Source organism: Rhinopithecus bieti, unplaced genomic scaffold, assembly GCF_001698545.2.
Source record: "Rhinopithecus bieti isolate Rb0 unplaced genomic scaffold, ASM169854v2 scaffold_3874, whole genome shotgun sequence".
In the NCBI taxonomy this organism is placed as follows: domain Eukaryota; kingdom Metazoa; phylum Chordata; class Mammalia; order Primates; family Cercopithecidae; genus Rhinopithecus; species Rhinopithecus bieti.
In genome coordinates, this window is record NW_016804362.1 from 1,263,317 (window position 1) to 1,285,886 (window position 22,570).

At 40.4% G+C, this 22,570-nt stretch overlaps 1 protein-coding gene across 1 annotated transcript in view; it reads left to right on the forward strand.

Moving 5' to 3' along the window:
* LGR5 (leucine rich repeat containing G protein-coupled receptor 5) overlaps positions 1-22,570 on the forward strand; it is a 157,424-nt gene that overhangs the window by 107,545 nt on the left and 27,309 nt on the right. Inside the window, exons 5-6 of the mRNA XM_017867508.1 lie at positions 17,168-17,383; positions 20,756-20,827. Coding sequence (XP_017722997.1) covers positions 17,168-17,383; positions 20,756-20,827 — 288 coding nt within the window. The remainder of the gene's footprint in view (positions 1-17,167; positions 17,384-20,755; positions 20,828-22,570) is intronic.

Here is a 22,570-nt window from a genome sequence, read left to right on the forward strand (position 1 = left end):
ACAGATACAAACATCCCTGAGACTCACACACCACACACAGACCCGTGGACTCACAGAGGTGCTGGTGTTCCCTACTCTGAATCCACAACTTTTCCATCGGGAGTTTCCTACCCCCCTACACACACTGATTGAAAACTTCTGAATAAATAAAATTACTCACAAAAGAACATTCTCACCAGCTAAATGTTTTGGAGCTTGTATTGTAAGCAGTTGATTGTAGTGATTACTTGGCAAGTCTATACTACTACTGTTTTGTCAGTAAATCTTCCTCCCATTAGAATGTATGTGTTTACAATGTATTGCATGATTTCCAATATATCACACATGTGTGATATATGCTCTAATCTTACACTGGAGGTGCACATCTGCCAAACAAAATACTGGGTTGTAGTTCGTGATGAGGAAGATAAATGCATTAAAAGGGCAAATAAATATTGATAAACATTGTGGACTCCAGCTGAAAATTGTTGTAAAGAATCCTTTGGTTAATAATTACATATAGTTTGCTTAATGCCTTTTACTGAGGTAACATAGAGGGAGACTGTGAGATTTGAAGATGATACTTTCGTCCTTTGATCTTTTTTTTTTTAAATGAAAGAAAATCTGTGCTCAAGATCATTTTAAGCCTTTTACTCCAGTCAAACAAAGTGACTTCCTGGGTTTTCACCAGCCTATAGATAAACAAGCCCACAAGGGCCCCTTTGTGGTATGGGATAGGTCTGTTGTATTTTCTGGAGCTCCTTAATGTCATGACAGTATCACTTCTCCTTTGTTGCACAAGCCTTTACCTGAAGGAAAGAAGAAACAGCTGGAGAAGCAAAACAGCCTCAAGTTGGGGCATCTGTGTGAGAGTACAGGGATCTAGTGGCTAAACTGAAACGGAGATAATGACGGTAGCCAATAGGAACTTTAAACAGCTGCCAGGCAGGCAGTAGATAGAAGGATAAGAGTTTGTAACCAAAAGCCACTATCAGCTGAAAGAAGATCACAAACAGAACACAAGCAGAAGTGAACTCTTTGAGAAAGAGAAAACCATGAATCTTTTGTTCGCTGGAACTGGTGGTGCCTCTCTGATAAAGGTGTCCAGATTTAGTTTCTTACAGTCTAGATATTTACTGTTCACCAGGTGTCTCTACATTTGGTTTCTGGTTTGCAAAAAGAATAACGTTTTGAAACTTTATAAATATGTGTTCCCTGTGAAAAGGTCAAGGGTTAACTTTCTGGTTTGACAGTGACCACATCCAAACTAAAGGATCTAGAAAGATCCTCGGCCCCCAGTTCACATTGGATTGTATCAGCTGGGTTATGCAATGTTTGTCAGGGGCCCCTTTGTCCAGAGCACAGGCAGACCAGTGTGAGTGCTGAATGTTGGCAATGTGTGCCAGTGTACCACTCTTTCTCACCGATATTTTTTGTGCTGCTCTGATACAAGACTTAAGAGTTGTCAAAAAAAAAAAAAAAAAAAAAAAAAAAAAAAAACCCATGATACTTTGGGAGATTAAAGTGGGAGGATCACTTGAAGCCAGGAGTTTGAGACCAGCTTGGGCAACATAGTGAGACGCCCCCCACCATCTCTACAAAATAAAAATTAAAAAACTTAGCTGGGTGTGGTGACATGTGCCTGCGGTCCCAGCTAGTCGGGAGGCTGAAGCAGGAGGATGACTTGGGTCCAAGAGTTTGAGGTTACAGTTTACAGTGAGCTATGATCATGCCACTGCACTCCAGCCTGAGCTACAGAGCAAGACCCCAAAGCAAAGAAAGAGAAGAGAGGAGAAGAGAAGAGAAGAGCATGATAAACATAGGCTGAACCACCAACCCTGCAGATACCATATTGTACCAACAAAAGGAGTGCCCCACCTATACATACACCAGGCCAGTTTGGAGGTTTAGGGCACATTGTGCCCCTTTAAAGTTCTATTGTTGTCCTGGTTTTAAACTATTTAATTGTAGCTTCTCCTTCTTCCTTTAAGCACTTATAAAAACAAAAACATTAGTTTGAGTTCACTGGTCATTACAAACATACTTTCCTTATCGATTCTCCATTCATTTTCCGGGCCATATGTTAGCCTCTGTGCTTCCATATCAATGAAGTAATGATGAGGGTAGGACTCTGCCTCATCTACATTGCCAACATCTGGGAAGCCTCCATTCCATTGCCATCTCTTCTTGGACTAGAGTCAACCCTTAGATCTTCACTTAGCCTTTTTTTCTACATGGCTTCTCTTTTTTTTTCTTTTCACTCTCTCGAATTCACTTTATTTTCCTCCACATTATTATATTTCTTGGATTATACATTCACTCTTTAAGAAGCACTCTACACTTGATAGGGGCTGTGTGCTCATTGTCTTTCTACATGCCTGGCCTTGTATAAAGAGTGATGGCAAAAACCACATTTTCTTTTGCACCAACTGAATAACTTCTGCAGTGGGTCTTCTGAACACTGGCTGCAAATAAGATTCATCTGGAAAGACCCGATGCCTAGGCTGCAGCCTAGAACAATTAAAATCAGAATATCTGGCCAGGTGTGGTGGCTCATGCCTATAATCTCAGCATTTTGGGAGGCTGAGGTGGGAGGATCACCTGAACCCAGGAGTTTGAGACTAGCCTGGACAACATAGTGAGACCCCTGTCTCTCTATAAAAAATTAAAAAGTTAGCTGGGCATGGTGGCCTGCGCCTGTAATACCAGCTACACATGAAGCTGAGGTGGGAGGATCACTTGAGCACAACAAGAACTCAAGGGTACAGTGACCCCTGATCATGCCACTGCACTCCAGCTTGGGTGAGACAGCAAGACCATATCTCAAAAAAAAAAAAAAAGAATCTCTGAGGATCAGACTCATGCATGCACTAGTGGTTTCTAACTGGCTCGATTGCATAGTTAAGTATTTCCTAAGTGAAAATTAGGAAAACTATTGACTTGACCTGGAGCATTCCCTCAGATGATCTGCAAAGAATTCTCCTGAACTCTTTTCCAACCTGAAATTACAAGCTCGGGCAATATAGTGAGATGCTGTCTCTAAAAATAATTAAGTAAATAAATACAATTGGCTGGGTGTCACGTGCATGACTGTAGTCCCACCAGTCATGGTGGAGGCTGAGGTGAGAGGATCACTTGAGCCCAGGAGTTTAAGGCTGCAGTGAGCTATGATCCTGCCACTGCACTCCAGCCTGGGCAATAGAGCAAGACCCTGCCTCTGAAAATAAAGAAAAGAAATACCTGAAATAATAACAAAATCCATACTTTGCATTCTACTATGAGCTAATAATATACTTAAAATATAAAAGTCAGGCATTGTCGCGTTTGTGTTTAATTGAAAACAGCTTGCATGCCTATGCATTCCACTGATAACCCAGGGAGATAAAGTTAAGAGGCCACATGCTCTATCACCCTGCTATTCAGATTTGTTCTGTGGGCCAGCAGCATCAGCACCGCCTGAGAAATGCAGAACACTGAGTCTCAGCTCTGTCTTACTTAATAAAAATCTTCATTTTAACAAAATCCTAGGTGATTCGTATGCAAAATGCATTCGAGAAATTAAAATTGTTAGTGTTCTAGAACACTAACAAAGTGGTCCACAAATCAAAAATGGTTGAAAACAACTGACATAGATCATTTGCATTCTTTGCTCCACCCATATACACTTGGCTTCCTTGAATAAAGTTTAGGAAATTTGATATATTGAAATTGGTAACATTGCTGTGAGGAAGAAACAAATTGTGCTCATGTTTCAAGGAATGTTAATTTTCCATTTATTACACATGTACAAAAGATACTTTGTTTTGTTCATAATGGAAACACATAGGTACACTTGTGGTTTTTTTGTTTTGTTTTTTGAGATGGAGTCTCACTCTGTCGTCCAAGCTGGAGTACAGTGGTGCGATCTCAGCTCACTGCAACCTCCACCTCCCAGATTCAAGCGATTCTCCTGCCTCAGTCTCCTAAGTAGCTGGGATTACAGGCACCTGCCACCATGGCTGGCTAATTTTTTGTATTTTTGTAGAGACAGGGTTTCACTATGTTGGCCAGGCTGGTCTTGAACACCTGACCTCAAGTAATCCGCCTGTCTCTCGGCCTCCCAAAGTGCTGGGATTACAGGAGTGAGCCACAGTGCCCAGGACACTTGTGTTCTTTTAACTCTTCTGATGCTAACAAATTGCTGGGCTAAGGAATAAGAGTGCAGGCCCACAAGCCAGAGCCCCGAAGCCCAGAGCCTGCCCCTGTACAGCATGTACATTTGGCTTCTGACATGGCAATGACTGCCCAGACACCAATTAGATTTTTTGTAATGTAATCAAATATAACCTAATTTCCTTTCTGTTTTTTGGAAGGGAATAGGAAATGTAATCAGAATTCACAGTAAGCTGTATTTTACCAAAAAACTTTTGGCAGTATAGACATTTGAGGACTAGAATCAGATTACAGTGATTTGATGGAAACTCAAAACTTAACCCTCCCGTACCCTCACACTTTTATGTTAATAGTTAAAAAATCAATCTATAAAGAAAAATCATTACTTCATTTGTGATCATCATTAATGAATTTTAAGCAAATCACTATCACTAGTGAAGTTCAAGATGATCAGAGAGAGTTGCGTATTCATGTTTGTCCAGATAACCAGAGTATTATTTAATGCATGTTGGTTTTTATTCCAAGTGTGCACAAGTGAAGCTAACTGTGGAATGTGCATAATCGCAAAGGTAATAGGTTGGTAAATAGGAAATGAAAGAAGAATTAAATGTATCTTTATTATTGTCTCTATTCTCCAATTAACTAATATTCATCTTCAGAATATGACTGTATTTTAAAACCCAAGAATAATGTATAATTCCTGCCTGGCACATCTTATTATGATATCATCTTCAGGGCTATAGAACCCACTCCTGGACTCTATAAAATGTCAATAACTTCATCAGACTCTGCATGGTAGTCTTTTCCTTACAGAAGTCAAAAAAGAGAGAGAAACTAAGTGAGAGGAATAGGTAGGTGGAAGAGATGGGGCTCACAGTGCTGAGCAGAAAGTAAGACAAGCCTAGGACTAGGAACAGTTTTCTGCCATTAGCATCCAGGAGCCTATTGGGCTTCAGACATGGGATGTAGAATGGGAAGGAGGAAACAGAAGACAAGGAAGTGTAAGCAGACCAAAACGAAGGAAGATGAGGTAGCCAAAAGAGTAAGATTAAAGGATCGAAGGGGTTAAAAAAAAAAAAAAAAAAAAACAGTGGTTTTAGTATCGGTGACATTCCTTCCACTAAAATAGTCTCCAGAAACAGAAATCACAAACCTACACAATAAAAATGAGCCGTGATTTTAGTTTGTTTTGCTTTCTTCACAAAAGTGCCAGGATATTAGGTACGTATTGGGATGGAGGTGGACTTAGAAGTTCTAGAAGCCAAAGCATTTGTCTATTGCACAGTGAAGCATTCACTTCACAGAACCATATGCAGATCAGCACCCAGTGAATTCTTAGGAGGAGGCAAAGTTTTGCCCTGATTCTTCTCCAATTTAAACATTAGGGGAGAACTATTTTAACAGGAAAAGCTCTTTCTACATAATGTTTACAAGAAGGGAGAGCTAAAATTGGAGCATTGTCCGCAGAATCATATAAGGAGGGAAAAGCGAATACTTTATGCAATAGCCATGCATGAAAGATTCTTATATCAGGTTACCTGCCAGTCCTGTGATAAATTGCATACATGGCCCTCCTATCAGAGAAATAAAGAGAACATGGGTGCTATGGAATGAGAAGTAAAATAAATTTGTTTAAAGCTTGTGATGTAAAATGAAGGTTAACGTTGGAAAGTAGATTGAACTCTTGGCTACAGAGATGACAGCCATATAAATGAGGCACAGTCTTTCTGCCTTTTCAGGATAAACACGGTCTGTGATCAGTTGTGAGAAGAGGAAATCACATAAGGAAAGCAGCAGAGAATGGGAATATTGCAAAGACAAAAATCAGAATGTGGAATTGAATACACACCCATAGTTATCAAAGCAGCAGCCTCCCATATTTATTAAACAGTTTTACTTGCATCATCACATTTTGTCCTCACAGAAACCTCATGAAGTAGGTGCTGAGATTATTCTCTCCTTAGTACTGAGGAAGCAAAGAGTGCAGAGAGGTCAGCTGATCTTCCCAAGGTCACTTGGTTTGTAACGGAGTCAGGCTAGAGCTGAGTCTGGGATAAGAACCCTGTTTTGCCACCAGATTTCAGAATCTGCCCATTTCACCACCACATTATCTTACCTCTCTCAGAGAATCCTCTGCAGAAAATGGGCACTGATGAGAAGGAAAGGCTTGACAGAAACACATATTACCTGTAGACATATAACTGTGAATGTTTATAAAAAGAAAGGGAAGTTGGAATGTTGCAAAACGGAAAGAAAAAAAATAAAAGAAGGGAAGGCAACAGTATCAAAGCGTGAGCCAGTCAGCCTTTTCGACTGTTTCTCTGTGCATTTATTTGTCTGGTCCCTCACTACCTGTGAGGTAAAAACTGTCTCCACTTTTCTGATGAGGAAACCGTAGGTGAGAAATTGAAAGGCATCCTGCCACTAACGCAAAGGTAAGGTCTGATTAGACAAAGACAAGAAAGAAGAGCATTCCAGACAGAAGGAACTATGTGTGCAACTCCTTACAGTGGTGGGGGAAACCTGGTATATCAAGAAACAGAAGGTCAGTGCAGCTGAGGCAGGAGTGAGGTGGAGAGACTTGCAAGAAGAGCACATCTAGTGAGACAGGTGGAGGCCAGACCCCTTGAAAGATATTTGGGACATGTCAAGGATCTCAGTCTTTATTGTAAAAGCAATGGGAATCCTTTGGAGGGTTTTAAGGCTGGCAGGTGGGGGTACTCAGACTTGTGTCACTGCAATAGTCTGGGAGAGAAAGGAAAACATCAGGGTGGGGACAGTGGAGATGAAGAAAGGGAGATGGACTCGAGAAATATCTAGGAGATGAAATGACCAGTGTTTGATAATGAATTGGCTACGAAGAATGAAGCAGAAAGAGGTGTGGAGTATAACTTCTAAGTTTCTGGTTTATACAGCCATGTGCTTACTGAAGCCAGTCACTGGACAAGACACACTGGGAGATGGCTATACATATTTGGGGAGTATGTGGTTCTGGGATAATGAGTTTGGTCTTGAGCGCTTGTGTTTAAGGAGGAACAACTAAGTAGAGATGCCACATAGTTTGAAATACAGATCTGGACTGAAAGAAAAAAAAGTACAATCTAGTTTAGGCCCCCCAACCATGCATTTCTCTTCACCTAACACTTTATTATAATGATTGATTTGTCTGACCACCCTTTAGAAAACATGCTCCATAATGGTTGGGACCATGCCTCCCTGGTTTACTGCTAGATCTTCAGCACCAGGTAGAGTACCTATGACAAAGAAAGCACTAGAATGTACTTATCAAAGTGAACTGAAACCTCAAACTCAGTGTTGATCTAGATGGCTACTCAGACGAGATTGGGCACATTCAGGGTGATATGACCAGAGGCTAGACAGCCACTCAAGATCAGTTCATCTCCCCTAGTTTAACTGTAACCTGCATTCATTCATCTCCCTGGGTCCAAACTCTTACTTCTGTACCCTGGCTTTCCCACATGCCTTTCTTGGGCTGGGAGTTGGACCCAGTGGTTCCTGCAGAGATTTTAGAGTTGATCTATCTGCCAGAATTAGTTTTCCCATTGTCTCAGCTGAGGATTCCCCATTCCAAGAGTAAGACACAGGAAAGAACCATGATATTAAGTCTTGGAAGGTTAATGAGATTCAGATAGGCAGTGGGTAGAGGATGCTCATAAACACAAGGCCCAGAAGTACTGTGGGAAAGAGCCAGAAAAGAGATTTGACTGGGACAGAGAAATGAGATAAAAGTTTGGCCAGATAAGGTAAGATGAGAGCTTTGAATATCAGAACAGAAAGTTAGGGTTTAAAAGAAATGATAATGTGGAAGAACTGTAGATTTCTAACAGGGGGATTATTTAGAGTGTAACTTTAGGGAGATTAATCTGGCAGCAGCCTACAGGATTAATTGAAGAGATAAGAGATCAAAGGCAAAAGGACCAGCTCAGAGGCTGTTGCAGTAATGCAGGTGTGAAGAGATAAGAGAATTAACTAGACAGTGGAAATGGAAAGTCTCGGAGATGAAGATAAATGGAAAGAACTTGGTGAATGATTGTTTGGAAGGCAATGAAAGATTCAAAAATGACCCCTAGATTTTAAACCCTGGTGATACCTGGAAGACTAATGGTGCCCCTGATAGAAAAAGGGTCTTCGTTTTCTATGAAGAAGAATAAAACTGAAGAAGTTATTGCTCACATTATATTGGCTGTAAATCATCTCCTTGCTACAGTATTCACAGCAGTGGTGATCTCTGAGCTCACCAAGCAACTTTTAATGTCATTTGACTTTAAAATATATTCCTTCTTGGAGTCTTACACTTCTCAAAGATGCCAGAAAGACAGAGGTTTGGTTCCTTTAGACACTTCATCTGGCTCCTAGTCAAGACAGCTGATTAGTCTCTAAATTACTGCATTTCAATGAACCTACAGACTTTTATCTCTCCCCAAGCTGGAGAGGGGGAAATTCTTTGTTTTGTTTTGTTTTGTTTTGTTTTTTTTTTTTTTTTGTTAACCATTTCAGAGGTAAGTCTAAAGCAATAATTTATCTTCCTACTGGCCACCTTAAGTTTACCAGTACATAAGATGGTGATTAGAAAGACAAAAGCACAAATTTCCCATATAAGCAATCATGTTATTTAATATCTTCCTAGATAGGCTTAATATCTCCCTAGATATTAATTTGGAATCACACATTATGGTCTCCATAAATATTTTTTAAAAACCACCACCACAACAAAAGTGACTCTGGTGTTATTGTGAAGAATTAATATAAATCATTATGGATTCAAGATGTAAGAGTACATATAGATTAAATAATAGCCCGATAGCATTATAATAATTCTGTGACAAATTTAGCTCCAATGATCCACTGATTCCAGGGCAATAAAATTTCAATGCAGTAAATTTTATTACAACAAAAAATGTATGTGCTTTGTTAAACTGTAATATATGCAGATACAGAACTACACGATTTTCACTTTATTGAAAAAGTAAAATAATAATCAAGAATGCTTTCATTTCTTAAAATTTATAAATGAACTAAATTGCTGTGGTTTTTTGGCTATCATGACTTATTCAAAGTGTTCTCACAAAATGTACAATGTACTTTTTAAGAGTGTTGGTCACTTCTTTAAAACTTATTTTTTAAAAATGCTCATCCAGGCCGGGAGCCATGACTCACACCTGTAAACCCAGCACTTTGGGAAGCCGAGGCAGGAGGATTGCTTAAGCCCAGGAGTTCAAGACCAGCCTAGGCAACATGGCAAGACTCCATCTCTACAAAAGTAAAAAATAAAATAAAATAAATATTTTATAATGCTCATCCAGCTGGGCACAGTGGCTCACAGCTGTAGTCCTAGCACTTTTGGAGGCTGAGGCGGGAGGATCACTTGAGATCAGGAGTTTGAGACCAACCTGGCCCACATGGTGAAATCCCGTCTCTACCAAAAAATACAAAAAATTAGCTGGGCATGGTGGTGCACACCTGTAGTCCCAGCTGCTCTGCTCGAGAGGCTGAGGTGGAAGAATCACTTGAACCCAGGAGGCAGAGGTTGCAGTGAGCTGAGATCCTGCCACAGCACTCCAGCGTGAGTGACAGAGTGAGACCCTGTCTCAAAAAATAAATAAATGCTCATCCAAATATAAAATAGCAATATCAGTCATAAAAATGCATTGCTTCATAACTCTGTTTATTACAAGAATCCCTATAAACTGTATTATGCAGCTGCAACATTCTTCACACTTTTGGCTTTTTTTTTCCTCCAAGTCATCCATGTTAATAATTGACATTATTACAGTCATCTCAGATATGGAATTAACCAAGATCAATGGCTTATTTTTTGACTAACACTTTACTTCTTGTAGTTAATGGCTCATCAAAGACATTCTTAAACAAATATATAAATTTGTGTGATACATTGACAATGTGTCATATATGAGATATGTATAAAGGGCCATTTTGTGGAACAACAATAGCAATAATGATCTCATTTTCTAATCTTCACAATAACACCATTTATAAATGGAAAGTTTTATCAGGAAGTATGGAGTAGCTTGGCAAAATGTTTCTTGTGAAAGAGAAAATTTACATAGTTAACCATTTTTACATAGAAATATTAGGAAGAAAACTTTAAACACAAAGAAAATGAGCTTATTTTATTTGGTGGCGGGGGCAGGTAGGGTTGCCTGAACATAAAAGATTAATTGTTTGAGGCCTAGCACTTTGGGAGGCTGAGGTAGGCAGATCGCCAGAGGTCAGGAGTTCAAGACCAGCCTGGCAAACAAGGGGAAACCCCGTCTCTACTAAAAATACAAAAAAAAATAGCTGGGTACGGTGGCACGCACCTGTAATACCAGCTACTCAGGAGGCTAAGGCAGGAGAATTGCTTGAACCCAGAAGGTGGAGGTTGCAGTGAGCCAAGATTGGGCCACTGCACTCCAGCCTGGGCGACAGAGTGAGACTCGGTATCAAAATATATATATATATATTAACAGTTTGACTGTTACCTTCTAGCTCTTTGCCACGTAGAACACATTGATATGACAGAACCACATTCACAGTGAACTTGGAGTTATGTTTTATTTTTATTTTACCTAATACTGGGTAACATTCATCTCTGTTCTTGCATGGCCTCCATCCATCCAGTTGCCCAGGCCAGAATGCTGATTCACCATAGCTTCCTCACCTTCCTCTCTGGCCACATCTGGGGAGTCACCAAGTTCTACCAGGCCCACATATTTAACATCCCTCATAGTAGGCCCTTCCTCGCCATTTCCACACTTCCTTCAGGCACTCATCTTTCTCACCCTGATGACTGCAACTGCCTTGTTCATGTACTTCCCACTAGGCCCTCCTAGACACTGCTATTAGAGTGACCTTTCTACAGCACATGTATTATTAGGGCCTCCGGTCAGAAAGCCTACAACACCCTCATTTCAGAGAAACACTTTTATGCAAACCTTGAAGACTGCTGGGAGAGGATGAGTCATTTCTCACAGACAGGTAGCCCGGAAACCTGGGAGTGATGTCATCCAGACTCTACTTAACTTTGGATACTCAAAGTTATTGAGGCCTCTTGACCAGGTTCAGTGGTGGGGAGGCAACAACTAGGTTCATAAGAGACAGTCCCCTTGGCCAAGCAGCTTGAGCAGCAGAGCCTCGTCAGTAATTGTGGAGTCTTCAACCTCAAGCCCTCCCTCCGGAGAAGGAGTGATTTCAACACACACCCAAAAGTCATGCCATGACCCCTCCTCATCAGTTGTAGCCCTCTAAGTAACATTGCAAAGACTCATACTTAATAAAACTCTGTTCTTGCACCAGGTGTTGTAATATTTTTTCTCAGCCATTTTAGCCTTTTGGACACCAGCTATTCTATTGCTGGCCTAACACAGAAGATGTGCATCCTCTTTTCTCTGTGATGGAAACCTTACTATAATACTGATTAAAACATGCAGCGTCACGTACGGATTAAAGAATGTATGGTAAATAGAGAATCACCAGCCCATATGGCAAGACAATGGCAATCTCCCATAGACAGATGTGAAATGATAAAGGGTTAAAAAACTTCAGGAAGAATAAAATAAACTTTTAGAGGGAAAAAAATGATACTACTTCCTAACTTTGAAGGTTTTCCTCAAATAATAAAGCCTGTCATTAAACAGTAGAATGCTTACTGTTTACAAAACACATTCATATTTTCTCATTTAATTCCCAAAGCAATTCTGTGACAAGTGATTCTGCCTTATACATGTGAATATTGGCCCACAGAGAGAGATAGCAATATGCCCTCAAATCTTGGAATTAAATGACAGTGTCTTGACCTAAATCTGTGTCTCAAGTCTCCTAATTCAGTGCACTTTCCAGTTTACCACATGCCCGTTATGTAGGTGGTTGTAGATGGCATAAGATGTAGGGAAAATTTTTGTTTTACCTATAAATTATACATACTATAAACTATATGTAACAGACCTCCCCCAAAAGGAGCATAAAATCACTATATTTCCCATATAGTGATCACTTTACAGATGGCATTTCAAGATCATAATTAAGAGCTTTTATTTGAATGAAGACAAGGCCACTCGTTATTGAAAGTGTTTTACTTTGCTGCGCATAACTGCAGACAGGTTTGGGGCTGCTTCTGTCACAATTTCAGTGGATGCTTAAATGGCCAAGATGCCAAGATCGTTGCTAGAAACTTTCTCTGCAAATGTCACCACTTCTTTGACCTTCGGAATGCAGACACTGTAATCGATGATGAATCAGGAACAAAACTATTTGCCTTGTTGCATTGTGTGTGTGTGTGTGTGTGTGTGTGTGTATACACACGCGTAGCAATAATAGTAAAGGCTGAAAAAATAAGGGTGACTTCTATAAGTCTAAATGCAGGCACCTCTAAATTATTTCTATTATGAGGGTTGAAAGAAATAGCCTGCATTTCTCAGAACTGAAATTCAGTGACAATCCAGCACTCATTTTAGCCACTTTTGCTTAAACAAAATTTGAATTTACCTTTATTTTTCTGAATGGTTTCAATGGTCAAAAGACAAAAATACAAAGTGCTAACCAACTTCATATAATAATATTTAAAATCATTAAGGTATTTTATATTTGCAAAGTCCTGTTGCGTTATTTTCTTAATCATAAAGCAACCCTATAAGACAGAGAGGAGTTATCCCCATTTTACGGATGTGAAAGCTGACGTCTGTTGACTTGGCCAAGCTCATACAGCTTCTAGAATTGGCTGGAACCTGGAACTTCCCATTCCAAATCTCTGCACCAATTTATGGATTCTAAGGTGCCTACACACACAGACACACACACACACAGACACACACACAGCCTCTGTGACTTGCATAAAATGGAAATAACAAAGAAATACTTAAAAGCAGAACTATATAATGTAGTTATTTTTGTTGCTACTGACAATAAGTCTATTATGGAACCATATTTTGTATGTATATGTCTTCTTGTACTGGATAGTGATGTTATCTTATACCCAACTGCTAAAATATTGCATTTTTCAAATATATGAATAGAGAATGTTCAGCTGCCTGAAAAGGCCAGATTGACATAATATGAACTCTTTGTTTACTTACTGAATGGACACAGCTTCTGCCCTGTCAGCTGCTTTGTCCACAGTCTTAACCTTGTTGTGAAAGAACCTCCTGTATGAGTGACTGGATAATTAATTCTATACACCTGTTTACCCTTGGGATCTTCTGTTAAGAGTAAATCAGATATAGAAGCAGAGTGTAGAATAGTGGTTGCCAGGGGCTGGGAGTGGGAGTGGTTGAGTGGGGAGATGTTGGAGAAAGGGTACAAAGCTTCAGTGAGACAGGATGAATAACTTCTGAAGATCCATTGTATGGCATGGTGACTACAGTTAATAATAATGTATTTTATACTTGAAAATTGCTAATAGATTAGATCTTAAATGTTCTCACCACAAAAAAATGTTGAGTATGTGAGGTGATGGATGTGTTAATTAGCTTAATTTAATCATTTTACAATATATACATATGTCAAAACCTCTCATTGTACACCATAAATATATTCCATTTTTATTTGTCAATCATTCCTTAACAAAGCTGGAGGAGGAAATGAAATCAGATAATGCCTTTGAGTGTGAACAATATACATGAACTAGATTTAGACCACTGAGGTCAGGTGAACTCTAAAACACTGCATTTGGAAGGAGTATCATTTATCGAGAGCTTCTTATATGAAGAAACTGTTTAGTAGAGAGATGTGTTGATCCTTCACTCGGAACATCTGGAGGTCTATGCTGTTGAGCATTACATCTGGGAATATTAGTATTTAGAGTGTTTGATCTCTGAAGAATTCTCCTGTCTTACTCATTTCATTTCAGATAGCAAATTGGTATAAGATGATAGTGTGGAGGCCAGATTACATCCTTTTTTCTGGGGGGAAAAGAAACATGATTCATAAAAGATATCTGTCCAGAGAAACGGCTATATTAACATTGGGAACTGATACCTGGGTCACTTCAAGATAAAGCAGAAACTTTGGTAGCAACATAAAATACAGAAGAAGACAATCCTATGACTTCATGCTGAAAGAGCCTTTTCCATAAATGCATCCCAACGTTTGCAATGAATTTTAAGGTTTGTCATTTTCAAGACTTTTTTATTTTATTTTGTTTTCTGTTGCTCAGGCTGGAATACAGTGGCGAGATCTTGGCTCACTGCAACCTCTGCCTCCTGAGTTCAAGCAATTCTTGTGCTTCAGCCTCCCAAGTAGCTGGGATTACAGGCATGCACCACACACCCGCCTAATTTTTGTATTTTTAGTAGAGATGGGGTTTCACCATGTTGGCTAGGCTGGTCTTGAACCCCTGACCTCGGCCTCCCAAAGTTCTGGGATTACAAGCATGAACCACTGTGCCCAGTCCAAGACTTTTAGAAACCATTCTTTTTTTTTTTTTTTTTTTTTTTAAGACAGAGTCTCACTCTGTTGGCCAGGCATGATCTCGGCTCACTGCAGCCTCTGCCTCCTGGATTCAAGTGATTCTCCTGCCTCAGCCTCCCAAGTAGCTGGGACTACAGGTGTGCGTTGCCACGCCCAGCTATTTTTTGTATTTTCAATAGAGATGGTTTCGCCATGTTGGCCAGGCTGGTCTGGAACTCCTGACCTCAGGTGATCTGCCCGCCTCAGCTTTTCAAAGTGCTGGGATTACAGGTGTGAGCCACTGGGCCCAGCCACCACTCATACTTTCAATGCATAAATGACTGGCGATGATCAGTCAACATATCAGCATAAACGTAGAAGCTCATATTATTAAGTCTCTATCCTTTAATCAGTGCAATAGTTAAGGAGAGCTTACATGTGTGCTTTACTTCTAGTCAAACAAAAGCAATCACCTCTTTATCTCCTGATGAAATTATACCTTATGTGAGCATAAGCCAAGCACATTGTTGCTAGAGAAAGGAAAGAGAGATGGTGTTGAGTTTTCTAAACATTTCTGGCTCCATTTGTTGACAAAACCTTAAGATATTTGAAAGCTATGTTTCTGTTGCCTACAATGATAGTTATACTGTGGAAATTTAATTGTAAATGGGCTATGACACCCAACTCTTAAAATTTGCTCCAAGTGACCTTATCTCAGCTATTATCAAAATTTGGCTGAGGGAGGGCCTTTGAGGCATTGCTTGTTCCTTCCCATTCAGTCCGTAGAAGTAGGAATCAGAAGATGATTGAAGTGGCATAGTGGCCAAAAGTAAGGAAACTGCTTTCCATAGAAATGAGCTTCCTCCCAACAAAGAATTTCGTTTCTAAATTGTTTAATTTTGGTTTGCTGGAGATTATTTTGTGATCCTGGTGTGCTTCCTGCATCTGTTTAGTCTTAAATACTTCCGAAAACATTTTTCAGAATCCACTTGTGATTTTCTAATCCTACCTAATACATGGGCTACTAAAATACAACTCTTCTTTTTTTAATCCTATCTTTGAAAATGCAAATGTGTGGGTCTTAAAAACAGATTGGGAGAAAAAACAAGTGAGGGCTCTTGGAAACATAGTTTGAGTGATGGTGGTTCTAGTATTCATACATCTTACAGAAAATTGCAAATGATGTGAGTTTTGTCACTTCCATACGAAAAGTGAGGACCTTTACATTATAGCCACTGTTTATGTTGGATTGGGGCAAAATAAATGTATTGCACTCCCTCTGCTGGCTTTGAGGTGGCAACAGCTCATTAACCAGACTTACTTTTAGATGTATTTCCCCATTTTAAAACAGATGAAAATGGAGTGTAGGAAAAGGAAGCAAAAGCTGGAAAGTTGTTAATTTTATTATTCATTTAGAATGCCAGAAAAACAAACATCTTCTTCACACAAATGGTTAGGATAAGCAAGAAAGCCAGCAGTTTTCAGGCTTTTCAGTGCTGTCCTAAGAAAAAGGGAGGGGCCCCCTCTCTGTTTTCCCTGAGGCGTGTCTCTAGCAGTCTATGAAAACTTGCTCAGTTCCAATGAGAACACATGCACACAGAGAGGGGAACATCACAAACCGGGGCCTGTCAGCAGGTGGGGGGCAACGGGAGGGAGAGCATTAGGACAAATACCTAATGCATGCGGGGCTTAAAACCTAGATGATGTGTTGATAGGTACAACAAACCACCATGGCACATGTATACCTATGTAACAAACCTGCACGTTCTGCACATGTATCCCAGAACTTAAAGTAAAATAAAAAATTAAAAATTAAAAAAAAATTACTCAGCAGGGTGCGGTGGCTCACACCTGTAATCCCAGCACTTTGGGAGGCCGAGGTGGGTGGATCGCATGAGGTCAGGAGTTCGAGACCAGCCTGGTCATCATGGTGAAACCCTGTCTCTACAAAAAATGCAAAAATTAGCTGGGCATGGTGGCAGGCGCCTGTAGTCCCAGCTACTCCAAAGGCTAAGGCAGGAGAATCGCTTGAACCCGGGAGGTGGAGGTTGCAGTGAGCCGAGATCACACCATTATACTCCAGGCTGGGCAATGAGAGCGAGAGAATTCATCTCAAAAAAAAATAAAATAAAATAATAATAATAATAATACTCAGTTCCTTCAAATACTGAAATGAAATAATCTTTTCTCAGAGCTTACTGAACAACCTATTAGACTAGTATGTTTAGTGTGTTCAAAACAGGGAAAGCAAAGACATTCTTTTGGCTTAGGGTGGGAGGAAGAAAAGGGTATCTCTATGCTAGTGTCAGAAAGATACTAAAAGATCAACACACTGAAACTCCATACCTCAGGGGAGGCCACTTCCATCCATGAAAGAACATTACCTACAAGCCTGGAAGAGAATCATAGCACCATGGAATTTTAGAGCCAGAGGACCTAAGAATCAACAGTCTACACATGAATGAGAAGGAGAGCTCATCTGGAGAAGAAAATGCTCCAGATGTCAGGGCTCCTGGGGACCCCAGGCCCTGTTCCACTCTTGTTCATCATGCATGGGGAGGGTTTTCCTGCAAAGTTGACGTTCTGCTTGGGCTTTGCTCTCTTTTCCATTCTTGCTTTCTTTCTTCCACAGGCGTCTGGATGCTAACCACATCAGCTATGTGCCCCCAAGCTGTTTCAGTGGCCTGCATTCCCTGAGGCACCTGTGGCTGGATGACAACGCTTTAACAGAAATCCCCGTCCAGGCTTTTAGAAGTTTATCAGCATTGCAAGCCATGACCTTGGCCCTGAACAAAATACACCACATACCAGACTATGCCTTTGGGAACCTCTCCAGCTTGGTAGTTCTGTAAGTTTTATTGATTTTGCTGTCTCTTTTAACAGTTTCTAATGTCACTGGAAGACCTTGGCCTTAAAATGCTGGCTCTTCAAAGCTTAATTGGGAACATTTTAAGGGAGGAAAACCTCCTGAGCCCCTCCCCAAAATGACCTATAAATGCTCCAATTGTGCAAATGACTTAAACAATACTTACCAAGCACCTGCTAGGTGCCAAGCACAGCAGGGCATACAAAGATAATGAAATATGACCTCTGCCTTAGAGGAGCCCATTGCATATTGCACAAGGAGTCACCTCACTGTACAGTTAGTACAGTAACCTAATAAAAATTCCTCATTTTTAAAAATGATTGATAATTCAGCAAATTGAAAGATGCTCTTCTTATTCTCTAATAAGAACTTTCTGAACCCTTACCAAGAAAGAGAAATGAGAACAAATGATGTAACTGCTCAATGAGTTCCTTTTGCCCACTGCCCAAATAGAGCCGATTTATTAAGACAAGAGAATTGCAATAAAGAGTAACATACAAGGCCGGCATGGTGGCTCACGCCTGTAATCCTAGCGCTTTGCGAGGCCAAGGTGGGTGGATCACTTGAGGTCAGGAGTTCAAGGCCAGCCTGGCCAACATGGTGAAACCCCACCTCTACTAAAAGTACAAAAATTAGCTGGGCATGGTGGCACACGCTTGTAATCCCAGCTATTAGGGAGGCTGAGGCAGGAGGATCACTTGAACCCAGGAGGCCGAGGTTGCAGTGAGCCAAGATTGTGCCACTGCACTCCAGTCTGGGGAAGAGAGTGAGACTCTGTCTCAAAAAAAAAAAAAAAAAATTGTTTAACACACATACAGCCAGCTCAATGGAAGACTAGAGTTTTATTATTACTCAAATCAGCCTCCCTGAAAGTTCAGAGGCAAGAGTTTTTTTAAAGATATTTTGGCTAGCAGGGAGCTAGGGAATGAGGAATGCTGATTTGTTAGGTCAGGGATGAAATTGTAGGGGGTTGAAGATCAGGAAAATAACTAGTGGGTACTAGGCTTAATACCTGGGTAATACCTTGCTCTGAGTCAGTCCTGTGTGAGGGCCTTGAGACCAGATGGGCCAGTTTACCCATCTGGGTGGTTCCATCTGATCTATCAGAATGCACAGTCTGAAAAATATCTTGAACACCAATCTTAAGTTTTATAATAGCGATGTTATCCATAGGAGCAACTCAGAGGTTAGGAGTCTTGTGGCCTCTGGCTGCATGTCTCCTAAACCATAATTTCTAATCTGTGGCTAATTTGTTACTTTTACAAAGGCAGTCTGGTCCCCAGGCAAGGAGAGAGTTTGTTTTGGAAACAGGCTGTTATCATTTTGTTTCAAAGTTAAACTATAAACTAAATTCCTCCCAAAGTTAGTTCAGCCTATGCCCAGGAATAGACAAGGGCAGCTTGGAGGTTAAAGGCAAGATGGAGTCGGTTAGGTTAGATCTCTTTCATTGTCATATTTTTCTCACTGTTGTTTTTTTTGCAAAGGTGGTTTAATTGACAGCATGTTATGCATTTGCACAGCTTTTCCCCACATATGTCTAGATTTCATTATTTTAGTGAATCAAAAAATGATTCTCAAAGAAGTAATAGTTTGAAAAATAATCAGTCTTCTTTAAAATGTAGCAATATGACCCCACATGTATAATACAATCACCAATCATCGAGGAAAGCTTCGTCTCACTATTTCTCTCTTTGCTTCATGCCCACCCACTGACCCACCACTTCCTTCAATCATTCCACTTGATGACATGTCCGTCCCTTGCACTGTAGTGTATACTCCTTTGAGGGCTGGACAATATCTTATTTATCTTTTTAGGTTCCCCTCAATCTCCTTCCTCATATGCTGTGTGTAGAAGATCCTCAATGAATGTTACATAAATCTCACCTAAAATGAAAATTTATTTATTAGAACAAAAATCTTAGCATAGAAGGAAAAGAATTTTTTTGTGATATTAGAAATTTCTACACTGAATTTCACATATAAAGATGATGCTACTGACCCACCAGAAGCTGGGTATATGCTTTAATTTCTTTTCCTCCACTAGAGGAAATGGATTTATACAGATCCAGCTACACTTTTAAACCTTGTCCTCCTTAAGCCCATTTTCTAAAATCCTTTTGAGAGTTGGTCCAGTTTTCAGTTGTGCACAGCTCTTCTCACTGGCTCTGACCTAACTGACTTACCAATTGAGCCAAAGATGATAATTATATACACTAATACTGTGTCAAGATAACTAATCTCCTTGGGCAGCAGAAAAATCTGATCACCATTGCCTGTGACTGAAATTGTTGTTTCCTGTTAACCTGTGCCCCTGCCCTGGGAAGGTAGCCATTATATGCCTTCAGCTTTACTGGAAAATGTGCTTGCTACATCTATCCTCCAGGTGTCAATGATGGTCAGTATCATTGCTTAACATCCTATATCCCAAAGCCATGCTGAACAAACTATGCTTACAAATATGCCTGGAGAATGTAAATTAGTTCAACCATTGTGGAAGACAGTGTGGCAACTCCTCAAAGACCTAAAGACAGAAATACCATTTGACCCAGCAATCCCATTACTGGGATTCCCAAAGGAATAGAAATCATTCTATTATAAAGACACATGCATGTGTATGTTCACTGCAGCACTATTCACAATAGCAAAGACATGGAATCAACGTAAATGCCCATCAATGATAGACTGGATAAAGAAAATGTGGTACATATACACCATGGAATACTATGCAGCCATAAAAAAGAACAAGATCATGTCCTTTGCAGGAATATGGATGGCGGCCATTATCCTTAGCACACTAATGCAGGAACAGAAAACCAAATACTGAATGTTCTCACTTAGAAGTGGGGGTTAAATGATCGGAGCACACATGGACACACAGAGGGGAACAACACACACTGGGACCTATCAGAGGGTGGAAGGTGGGAGGAGGGAGAAGATCAGGAAAATAATTAGTGGGTACTAGGCTTAATACCTGGGTAATGAAATAATCTTTACAGTAGACCCCCATGACACAAGTTTACCTGCGTAACAAACCTGCACATGCACCCCTGAACTTAAAATTTTTTTTAAAAAGCCTTGAAACCCAAACTTACTTATACCAATCGTGTTGCTCATATTATTATACACACCCTGATGTCCCGAAGCTAAAAGATAAAAAAACTGTGACTGTTTTTTAAATTCTGTGGTATAGAATCATCTGTGGTATGAGTGAATGCAGCATATAGCCATTTTTTAAGTTAGCTTCTTATAAGTAATGCATTCTTTAGTGTACGTTTCTTTGGATTTAAGCTATCAAAATGGTAAGTGTGCTCTGTGCAGTGTGTCTTACTAACTATCTGTAATGTTCTACTGCAGACATCTCCATAACAATAGAATCCACTCCCTGGGAAAGAAATGCTTTGATGGGCTCCACAGCCTGGAGACTTTGTGAGTTGACCTTTTATTTGTTTCCCTTTTTTCAGTATTTTCATGAATATTCTGAAAGAATCAAAATAGCCTTAAAGCCAGACTTTGTTTGGTTTGGTTAATTGCCTAAGCTTTCAACAGATATTTACAGTGGCATTATCTTACACACACAACCTTCACAGGGCTGAACAATAAAACTGGGATTTTATTTTAATCTAATGAGAGTGATAAATTAGTTAGAATCATTATAGATTAAATGAGATGTTCTCTACTGCGCAGTGACTATTTGCTTAGAAACGTGTAGTCTCTGTCAAGGATCACTCAGGCTCACTGTTCATGAGTCTGGTACTCCCTGCTGAATGAGAGGATGCAGGCCAGGCCAATGCCTGCGTCTTCAATCTCAGATGAACAGGCATCTCATTAGGAAACAGTGACAGCTCATGCTAAAGCAATTCAAAAGATGAAAAAGGGACTGGGCATGGTGGCTGGTGCCTGTAATCCTAACACTTGGGAGGCCAATGCGGGAGGATCGCTTGAGCCCAGGAATTTGAGGCTGCAGTGAGCTGTGATCATGCCACTGCACTCCAACCTGGTTGACAGAGCAAGACCTTGTCTCAAAAAAGAAAAAAAGGTGAAAAGTAGTAATAGCTACTATTTATGGAGTATATCTATAATCAAATATTGCACTGAGCTTATGGCATACATTGTTTTAATTACTTCTTACAGTATCCCATTTTAGGCTGTAGTGAGGTAAAGTTATTACATATCTAGTCAGTAGCAGAACTGAGATTTGCTTCCTCCTCTAGTCTGATTCTGAAATCCATGTTTACTACTATATACTACTTCCAAAGAATAAGTCAAAAGTTCAGTTCTTAATTGGTACCTATGGTAAAAATAGAGTCCAGTCAGCTGACCATATCCTAGACACTCTCACAGAGCCAAGGTAGAGGTTCTTGTGGGCCACAGCAGGGACCCAGGCTTTTTCCGGGGGAGGAGCTGCTCTTCATTGCCCTGTTGTGAAAGGTGTGATGAGAGTGAGGTGACAGGCAGGGAGGGTCCTGAGTGTGCTGGGAGAGGAGGGTGGTTGCAGCCATGTCACCATCCCTACCCTCACATTTTTAATACTCAAATGCAATAAACCACACAGGTCACTGAATCTGCAATGCTGGCTCTGACCAGAACCGCAAAAAGAAAAGACCAAAGACCACTTCTGTGCCCTTGGGGCCCACTGTTCATCTGCATACAGAGCTTAGCAATTTGTTCATGATTAATTTAGCTTCTAACCAGATCTGGGTTACTAATTTCCTGAGGGACCCTGTGTTGATGGTATTCTTCTTCTAGCCTATGAGCGTTAACAGCTCTTTCCAGGGTTAAGTCACCCTGTGTTTCCTCTTAGGTGGCAAAGATGAACTTGTCCAGGCAGGACCTTTACGTCAACTTAATGGCATAGACAAGCAGTTCCCATCAGCTGCTAGGAAAACTTAGAACTCTTATCTACACCGGGCTGGGCTCAGAAATCTCAGCAATGGAAATCACCTTCCAGCCCTTTTGAACAATAACAGGAATGAAAAACAAGATGGGCTTTGATGGGTATTTCCATAAATAGCTTCCCCCCCACGCCCCCCCTCAATGTTTGGGGTAAGGACCCAGGATTGCATGTAAATAACATAGAGCAAAACATGTCAGGGAAAAGTTCATGTGAGTCTTATTGTCTCCCCTTCCCCTACCATGCCCAGGGCTACAGAGGATAAGCAATTTGGTTAT